The sequence below is a fragment of the Palaemon carinicauda genome, chromosome 20, assembly GCF_036898095.1.
Source record: "Palaemon carinicauda isolate YSFRI2023 chromosome 20, ASM3689809v2, whole genome shotgun sequence".
In the NCBI taxonomy this organism is placed as follows: Eukaryota; Metazoa; Arthropoda; class Malacostraca; order Decapoda; family Palaemonidae; genus Palaemon; species Palaemon carinicauda.
In genome coordinates, this window is record NC_090744.1 from 80,744,184 (window position 1) to 80,754,352 (window position 10,169).

General features: G+C 32.9%; 1 protein-coding gene across 1 annotated transcript in view; it reads right to left on the reverse strand.

The window, feature by feature from the left end:
- LOC137659922 (uncharacterized) overlaps nucleotides 1–9,885 on the reverse strand; it is a 24,469-nt gene extending 14,584 nt beyond the window's left edge. The window contains exons 1-2 of the mRNA XM_068394688.1: nucleotides 9,595–9,885; nucleotides 2,239–2,348 (exon numbers count right to left, since the gene is read on the reverse strand). Of these exons, the coding sequence (XP_068250789.1) occupies nucleotides 2,239–2,348; nucleotides 9,595–9,885 (401 nt within the window). The remainder of the gene's footprint in view (nucleotides 1–2,238; nucleotides 2,349–9,594) is intronic.
- Between the last annotated feature and the right edge of the window lie 284 nt (nucleotides 9,886–10,169).

Consider the following 10,169-nt stretch of genomic DNA (forward strand, 5'->3'; position numbering starts at 1 on the left):
CCATTATTTAATAGTAAAAAAAAAAAATCACGGATATGAAACATTTCCATTTAATTTTCACACATTCCATTTCCTTATAATTTGTATTCAGAGTTGTATTAAGCACGAGTGTTTTATTTAAATTCATATATATATATATATATATATATATATATATATATATATATATATATATATATATATATATATATAAAACATAATTTCAATGAAATTATCAATGGATGACGTTACCTAGACAACTGAAAAACTAAAGACCACCGAATAGATTTTTAAAAAGATTTTTCCCTTGAAGTTTCTTGGAAAGACTTTTATGTAAACATTTTACTGTCGTATGGAAATAATGGTTTGTGGATATTATGTGGTTCCTCATTAGAGTATCCAATAATATTCCTTTGAGCTTTAGAATAATTAATGGCTCAAGGAGTATAAGAAACAGGGCTTTTCTCTCGTTGTAAGGAATTTCTTTTTATTATAACATATGCGCTGTAGTTCAAACATTTGGTTTCTTGGTGTTTTGCGAGTCTGTGGAAGTGAATACAGAATCAACAAACATCTTTATCGACCTTTGTAGTCGAAAAAAAAAAATTCAATTAGCTTTAGGTTATTGATCTCATAGTAGATTTCTTTATGGCACTAAGCTTTAAATGCATGACATGAATATAGGATTTCCGTTTTGGTAATGTAAAAAAAAAAAAATAAAATAAAAATCCTTTCCATAATCAGAACTTCATGATTTTTACTTGTATCAAAATTGATGCACAACTTCGTTTTGGGATAAGATCCTGGATACATGATTACCTGAAAGCAATCAACTGTAAAGTAAATAACTATCCATCAATCACCGATCATTTTTTCAGGAAGGATTTAATTTGCGTCGCCTTTTATTTACGATGCCATGAATTAGTTAAACCGGTTAACCATAAATCCACTATGTTTCAAGTCATGATTTATTTGATGATTGTATTTTTGTATATTTTGCGGCTTCAGGAGTGTTCTGTCTTCATTATATAATGAAAATAAAAAATATGTATCTTTGGCTGTTTGTTTATTCTCTCATAAATGTATTGATCTTTGTATTCTGTCAGTTTTATATCTTGCAATATTAGTGTTAATTAAAATATATTAAGATATGTATATGAAGTAGTGCTGACAATGAAGCAGTTTAAAAATCAGCTTTTATCTGGTCATATTGTTTTTGTGCGTGAATAACATTATTTTTTCACGTATGTGAACAGACCTTTTACCACCCTTGTCTATTTCTCAAACACTTATTTATTTCTTTTTATGTTTCTTATTTTTCTTTTTTCAAGTATTCATTTCTCTCTCTCTCTCTCTCTCTCTCTCTCTCTCTCTCTCTCTCTCTCTCTCTCTCTCTCTCTCTCATTACGATATTTTATCGATTCTGTAAACCAAAGAAAGATTCAATGCTTGAAATTTCTAACTTCTGAATGGAATATTATTTTGAGAATGGCCAATTCTACTAGAAATGCCTGAAAAGATCTGTTTTTAAAGAATAGTGAATTACTACTACATATCCCACAGTATATAATGAAAAATATGATATTAATGTTACTCATTCTGACTTCAAAATGAAATTAAATCCATTCTTAACATCGAAAGAATATACTTATAGTTCTAACCAGCTTCTAAGGAAAAAGCCTCAATTGCAGATTAAATTCTACAGAAAATATCCATAACTCTAATTATTCTGTAAAAAGTAGATCTGATTGTAACTAGCCTAAAATGTAAGTACTTCGAGAACATACCATCCTATATATAAAATGCTTCTAATTCGAAGCAATCTTTTAAGAAAATGCCTCCAATTTTACTTAGTCTATAAGGCAATCAGCTCTAGCTCTAACCTGCTTCTAAAGACAATACCTCTTAATTCTATAAAAACTTATAAAGAAAAGGCCTCTAACTAACACCTTATAAAGAAATTATCTTTATCTCTAACAACCTGTAAATGAAGCCGACTCCACCAGGCTTTACGTCCATTAAAGGTTCAGATGTGACTGAGGGTGTTTGTGCGAGATTTTGAATGGGGTTATCATCGTGGAATATCAAATTACTTAAGTCGGTTTCATTTTTCTCAGCACATACATTGAGAAAAGGGTAGTTTGCTGTAACAGTGGGCTGATTTGAGGGAGTTGACTATTATCGCGTTCCTAAGCGGCTTTATATTCACTAAAAGTCTGTCCCTGATTTCTGGAAAAATGGTTTTGAAAGATTTCATACCTTGGTGCTATACGAGTAAAATAAAAAGGGGCAATGGATTGGAGGACTAGTTCAGCGTACTCGCAAAGAATTGAAATCTTCTGTGCACCTTTGAAGTTGTGAATTAAGCTCTAACAGAATAGAAATCACAGCATATTGCTGGAGAGGGGCATTGGGGGTATAAACAATGTCTATCATCTTAGACCGACCACATGTTATGAAACGGATCTGACATTAATATCAATTTCAGCATCAGTTCAATGGGGGCTGTAAAGACCACACATTGAACACTTGCCCAGAGAGTGACAGATATAGGTTCATAGAGGAGTAAACAGGCCAAGAAAAGTACTTTCCATTCAGGTCAGTTAACCAAGGTGGACAATATGTGGTTGCTGGTGAAAAGTGAAATGATGAAAAAAGATGAAAAAAAAAAAAATCAAATATAAATAATGTTCATACATCTCACACACGATAAGTGTATAACATAAATTGGTGACCCAAACAAAGTAAACAAAATCCTGAGTTTTAGTTTAGCAGAACTTTGTGGTTAACACAATATTCCTCAATCTCATGAAATAAACTGAACGTCATATTCTACCACATCTCTCTACCCAATATTAACATTCTACAATCTGGCTTGTATGTGCAAATCAAGCATAACACTATTAAGTGACTTATCATTCATAACCACAGATGTAATTGAATTTATAAATTTGAAATTTTAATTTTCCAAAAGTCAGAGGTGAACCATCCAGTTCGAAGGACCGGCTCTGTGTGTTAGGTGTGTGAAATAATTCCCTGTAATAGATATTCAGAAGCTAACCTGGGGGATTGGGATGCCAACACTCCTGCATCAGCAGATGAAAATGGTAATGGTAACATAAAAAAGTTCAGAGATTACTTAATAGTGGCTTGGTCTTGACAGCTCTCACCTTGGTGTCCAGGTGCTACACCTAGCGCAGGATCATACACTCCAACTGAGAGTACTGACCAATGTTAAAAGTAAATACAATAATGCAAGAGCATAAAGAGCAGCAGTAATGTAGAGGTTGAAGTGCCCTAAAGCTTACCTGCGGGTTTCAATATAGGATGGGTTAAAAAGAATTGTTCACTCCAGTAACTGCACAAATAAGAATGTAAAAGACACTAATAATCAAATGTGTAAATTAAAAGTATATAAGACTTTAAGTTATTTTATCTCAGTAATACTAGGGATAGAATAATTTAAGATATATTCATGTGGAAATAATTTAGTTCCTTTTATGAGTACCTTGACTTGTTGAAACACAAAATTTTAATTACAAAACCGAAAAAAAGTTTAATTATCTCGGAATCATACTTCCAAAATGGGCCAATAAAACAACATAGGGAGTTCATAAAATTAATTTCAGAGTTCTTTTACTCCATGCTCATCTTCATCTCCTCCCACTCCTATTAAAACGAAGGGCCTCTGTTAGATTTCTCCAGTCGTCTCCATTTTGAGCTTTTAAATGTATACTTCTCCTTTCATCATCTCCTTCTTCATGTTTCATATTCCTCAGCCATGTAGGCCTGGGTCTTCCAACCCTTTTAGTGCTTTGTTGACCCCAATTGAATTTATTGTGAACTAATCTCTCTTTGGGGATACGAAAAGAATGCCCAAACCATCTCATTTGCGCTTCATCATGACCTCATCCACATAAGGCACTCAAGTAATCTCTCTTATTTTTTTTCATTTCTAGTCCTGTCCTGCCATTTAATTCCACATATTCTTTGTTCTCAAATCTACAAAATCTGTTGAGTAATGTTTCATTCTTACACCAAAAATCATGTCGATACAGTAACACCGATCTCATTTATGTGATATGTAGCTAGATTTTTAAATGTAATTTCAGGCAATTTAATTTCCAAAGCTTTCTTGAACTAGTCATTGCCTAATTTGCTTTTTTCAATCTTTCATTAAAATCCAATTCTAAAGATTTTATATTAGAGATCATATTTCTAAAATATTTAGATGATTACAACTCATTAATCCTTTCTCCTTCCCATGATATTTTCTCTTCCAATGCATATTCCGTTCTCATCATCTCTGTATTTCTTTTATTTAAACTAATTCTAACCTCATGTGATATTTCATACATTCCGGTAAGCAAGTTTTGAAAATCCTGTGGTGTTCTGCTAATAAGGACAGCGTCATCAGAATACTCAAGGTCACCTAATATCCTATTATCAATCCAGTCTAATCGTTCTCCACCATCCCCAACTGTTCTAAGTATTACAAAATCCATGAGGAGGATAAAAAACATAAGTGACAACACATTCCCTTGGTGTACTACACTGTTCACTGGAAATTCATTTAATAGAACTCCACTAACTTTAACTTTGCATTTCCTATGCTCGTGGACATTCTTAATAAAATTTACATATTTAAAAGGAACTCCATAGTAACGCAGGACTATTTACAAAATTTTCCAGTGCACAATATCAAAAGCTTTTTCATAGTACACAAACGCCATCAAAGGTTTATTTTTATGTTTTGCTCATTGCTGTACCATACGTCTGAAAACGAAAATCTGGTCAGTACAACTTTTTGAAATCCTGCTTGTTCCTCTCTCATCTTTTCATCAATCTTTCTCTCTAGTGTCTTTAGAATGACCATACTATATATTTTTATGACATCTGACAAAGTGTGATGCCTCTATACTTATTGCAATCAGCAAGATATCCCCTTTTTTCCATTTTCACCAGCACTCCTAGCTAATATTCATTAGGTTTGTTCTCATCACGCTTTATTCTATAAAATAATCTTTTAAGTATTCTGGGAGTCACTTCATTTTCGGCCAATAACATCTCAGTAGTTATTTGATCATATGCAGGGGTTTTCCATCTTAGTTTTTCAATGATGGCTTTGACTTCAAACACACTGAATTCATGCATGCACACACCAAGGTCTTCCTCAGCTTCATGTATATCATGATACAATCAAGATTTAGAATATCACGTGTAGTATAAGATCAAAGATATGAAAAAGGTGTTAGGTAAACCTAGTTTAACCTATCTTATGAATTAATTTACAAAATTTATAGTCCATAACCTTATAAGACTAACTTACTAGATATACAAAGTTACATTTAGAAAAAAACACTGCAACTAGCCTATATTGTAGATTAGTAGAGTTTTCAATTCAGATCAATACACGGGCATTCCATAAACAAGGGGTTAGTCTAAAAGGATTAAGTGACATACAGACATGAAAAAAACAATCAATACAAGAACTTCTTTATGCATGCCAGATTGTTTATAGGCAGATAAAACATAACTATACCAAAATATAAGATGCCTAGGTATGTGTTTAGCTAAGGGGGAAAGTGTGGCCACATAGTCTCCTTTACTGACTCATATGTTCAGAGATATGTTCTCTGGTCCATGGTGATTCTTGAATCCTTAGAAGTTCCAATGGTAGGGTCTTATAGGTGAAGTTTTCCTTTTAAGCCTTCTTGGAGATCCTCGTCATTTATAAGTATAGATCATCATCATGAGTTGGGATGCCTTATTTTGTGGGAACTTTTAATGCCATTCCGATACTTTAAGGGATCCCTTTAGTCTGAAAAACTCAAAATAATGCTACAAAAAGGTCACTCGACATGGGAAACGACTGACTTAACTACTGCAAGCACTCTTTATCTTTATAAGAAAAAGAGGGAACTTAGGTACACCCATTTTGAAAGCAGAAATAAGTTTGATTTCTGCCCAAAACTGGAGGTGCAACGTCATATAAAAATACCAGGATTACTTTCCTAGTAGAAGAAGACGACATCTTGACAGGACTCACTAGTGAATACAAGGTGTAATCTTGCATTGCCATTTATGATAATTACATGCAAATTAAAAAGCCAAAGGTGTTGGGAATAACAGATATTAAAATTCTTAAATTGACAAAGACTTGAAATTAAGCAGAGAGGTATACATGATATAGCTATGAGTTTTAATGAACAATTTTCTCTCAGGATTTCAGTATAATTCATCCTTGAATACAATGCTTAAGAAAACAAGAAATCCATAAAATACTTCACACAGACATTAAAGGCAGTGTTGTGGAAGTCCTACCTGCTTGACGTCATGGGTATCGAAGTATTTTAATGTGAGATGAACGTGGAATTTGCGACATGAAAGGGTGATGAATAAATTAAAAGTATTAAGGTTGGAGGCTACAAACATTATAAAAGGAGACAGAAACTTAGCTATTCCAAAGGAAAAGGAATAGATAACTAACTATATCTTCTCGTCATATTGGGCCGGCAATGTATTGTACAGCGGGTAGAACAAAAGAAAAGAAAAGGGGGTTTAAATGACATGAATCATAGAAAAGGATAAATGAAAATAGAAAAGGTAAATAAGGATAAAGCATTAAAATAATCTTAGACAAAAGCTCTCAGGACATAGAAAATGGTTGGAAAAAACTGATTTCAACCACTTCTTATGGTGAGTAATAAAAGAGAGATTAGTTTACCATTGAAAAAAAAGAAACCTGTGTGTCATTTAGTATTTTAGACCTACTGGAAAAAAGGAGAATCCTCTAAGTCTGGATTTTGATAGAAGGAACAAAGAGGAAATCTGTTATCCCTATACAAACTTTTATATCGTTAATATGGTGGCTTCCATATACATAGCAGGACTTATGAGAAGCCGGGTAGCCTACTCATTCCTAATATACCACACCATCCCTATTGCCCCAGAAATAGCATTCTTTTTCCAAACTATTTTATTTGTAACTTGGAATGAGACATTCAGATGAGTTCTTTTGGGGGGTCCAATAAAGGTATGAGATACAATGCTTTTGCCCGGGTAGAAAAGTGGCGTTCTCACGAGAAAAAAAAAAAAATTCTCCACACTCCAGCACGTCAAAACTACAACGGATATGAGCATCTGATTTTGGTACTTCATGTCGAAGAATTATTGAACTTTCTAGTGATTGAAGGAAAACACCTCTGTGATGCGAAATAATAATATAAACTGCGTGATTACCGTGTATTTTTTAGCGAAAAACATATATAAATACATAAATACACACATATATATATGTATATATATATATATATATATATATATATATATATATATATATATATATATATATATTCTTTATTTTTTAATGCAAATATTATAATTCTTTGATGATCCTCGATACCTGAACCATATCTTAGAAACTGTTCACCATTATTAAGTTGACCGCATTCGTCATGGATTTCAAATGCATGTGTAGCCACTGGATTAGCAGGAAATCCGGAATGCTTTTGTCGGCCTCTTTGAATAGTCTTTTTAAGTACTTGCACACGAGGGAGCTGGGAGCAAGGATTTTCAGTTATCTGTGTAAACTTTCTCGATAATATGCTACGCAAACTTACTGCTATGATTTCAATCGCTTCTTCCTTAATTTCAGCAACTGCTTTTCTACCGTTTAATGTATGAAAATATGTGGGATGAAGGCGCTCACCAGAAAAATAAATAATTTTTGGTACACTGTCTTCCGTAACCGTGTGAATGCGTCCTGAACACAGCTGCCTTTTCTCACACCTCAAATATTTTTTTCCAAATTTTGTATTAGTTGAATGAAAATCGTAGATGTAATTACCTCCATCTACTGCTTATCTTGTCTCCTTCGTTGATGGTATAATCTTTGCCATTTCGGGATAGGCAGATTCAGAAACTGAAGTACTAAACTTGCCGCACACTATATATATAGTACCATACTAAAGACAGAGAAGGAAAAAGAGAATGTTACATGGAGTAATTAGCAAATGAGCATATTACTTTATCATAAAAGCCAATAAGGTATAAACTTTTAACACAGAACTGAAGTAAATGGTAATAACAATCCCTTAAAACACTTGTTTTCTTTAGAAATTGGACCAAATGTCGTTGGACCAAAAGTCCACCGGACGAAAAGACATTGGACGAAGTGTCGCTGGACGAAGTAACATCGGACAAAAAGGCCACCCACCATGAAAAAAATAAGATATGTGTTTGAGGAACTTTTTTTTATATAAATTTTGTGGACAATTGATCTTTCGCGTTGAGGTGAAAATTTTGATATAGATGTGATTGGTGAAAAGATGTGACTTATTATAGAATGTTAAATTCAATATACAGTTATGTTTCGTATCGTATAAATGAATTCAGATCTCAAAAGCTAAATAGATTTCCTATAGAAAAACATGAATAAAACATATAAGTACAAAGAAAAGCCTTTCAAATGGTGTATGAAATATAGATACTGCAATTATTTATACAAGCGAAACCAAGCATAAATGAAATCATCTATGCAAAGCAAGTATGAGATAGTTTTGTATATATATATATGATTAAATAATTTTACATTTTATCATACAGACAAAGAATCCTCTTTCACCCGGTATATTAAACATCAACATTGCAAGTATTTACACATGCATAAACATGCGTACGAGAAATTATTCATGCATTTCCGAATGTAGGCCGAACCACAAGCCTTAATGGGCTTTCGGGTGTTCATATCTACGCTCACATTTTTCGTAAATAAGTATATCATAACTAACGCAATGTAAAGCTTAAAAACCTTTCCAATATATGCCATAAATAAAAGAAATAGTAGCATTTGTAGCTGAAATACTGAAAAGTAATTTTTTGAGATGTAAGTAAATTTTAGGATAGTTTTTTTTCACCTATTTTTATACTTTGCCAAGATTGCCCTTGTATTGCAAATGCTGTATGAAACATTTATATTTGAATTATTAATAAACGAGATAAAAATATGAAAAATTTTATGGAATTTTTCATATTTTATTATATGGATAAAATATATAAAGATATGATAATCATCAGCCGTTCCTAGTCCACAGTAAGACAAAGGCCTTTGGCATGTCTCAAACACTGTCTTTCTATCCTAGTCTATACCAGCAAACTTTCTTGGCTCGTCAATCCATCGTCTTCTTTTCCTTCCCTCGCTTAATTTTTAATCTTTAGGGTTCCATGCTTTTATTCTTTTCGTCCATCTATTTCTGTCATTCTCATTACATGTCCGGTCCATGTCCATTTCTTTTTCTTACATGTTGCTAGAATATTTTTTACTTCACTTTGCTCTCGTATCCATATTACCCTTTTTCTGTCGCCTATTGTTATGCTCATCATTACTCTTTCCACAGCTCTCATAGTTGTAATTAGCTTTTGTAATGAGGCTTTACTAGAGTTCAAAGTTTCTGATGCATAAGTTAATACAGGTAGGACTATCTGATCTTATAACTTTCTTTTTAGATAAACTAGTATTTCCTCTTTCATAATCTCATTTTGCTCACCAAAAGCTCTCTAGTCCATGCTTATCCTTGGTTTAAAATCGACGTCATGTCCTAGGGAAAAACTTACTGTCAGTACTAGGTACATATTTTCATTAATAATCTCTAGAGGATCGTCTATATCCCTTATTTGCTGTCTCTGCATTTTCATTGAGCATTTCTTTTTAGTTTTCTCCATGTTAATTTTCAGTCCTACAGATATGCTTTCTCTATTCAAATCTTCTACCATCTTTTGTAATTCCTCCCGTGATTCACTAATCAGAACTAAGTCATCTTCATATCTTAAGTTGTTAAGATATTCTCCATGAATATTAATTCGTACATTTTTCCGATCTAAATTTTCAAAACTTCTTGTAGGCATAATATAAATAATTTAGGGGTTATGGGGGTCTCCCTTTTAAATTGCCTTCTCACTATCTTTACGTAGGTTACGATTGCTATCCTTCCAATATAAATATCTTCAAGTATTCTAACAAAAGTTTCATCGATTCCTTATCCTAAAAGGGCTTCCACAACTACCGAAGTTTTGACAAAATTGAAAGTTTCTCATAGTCTACTAAAAGAGTATCCGTCACACACACACACACACACAAAAGAAAAAAAAATAAGCATGAAAAGAGGCCAGACAACACGAGAAGAATACCT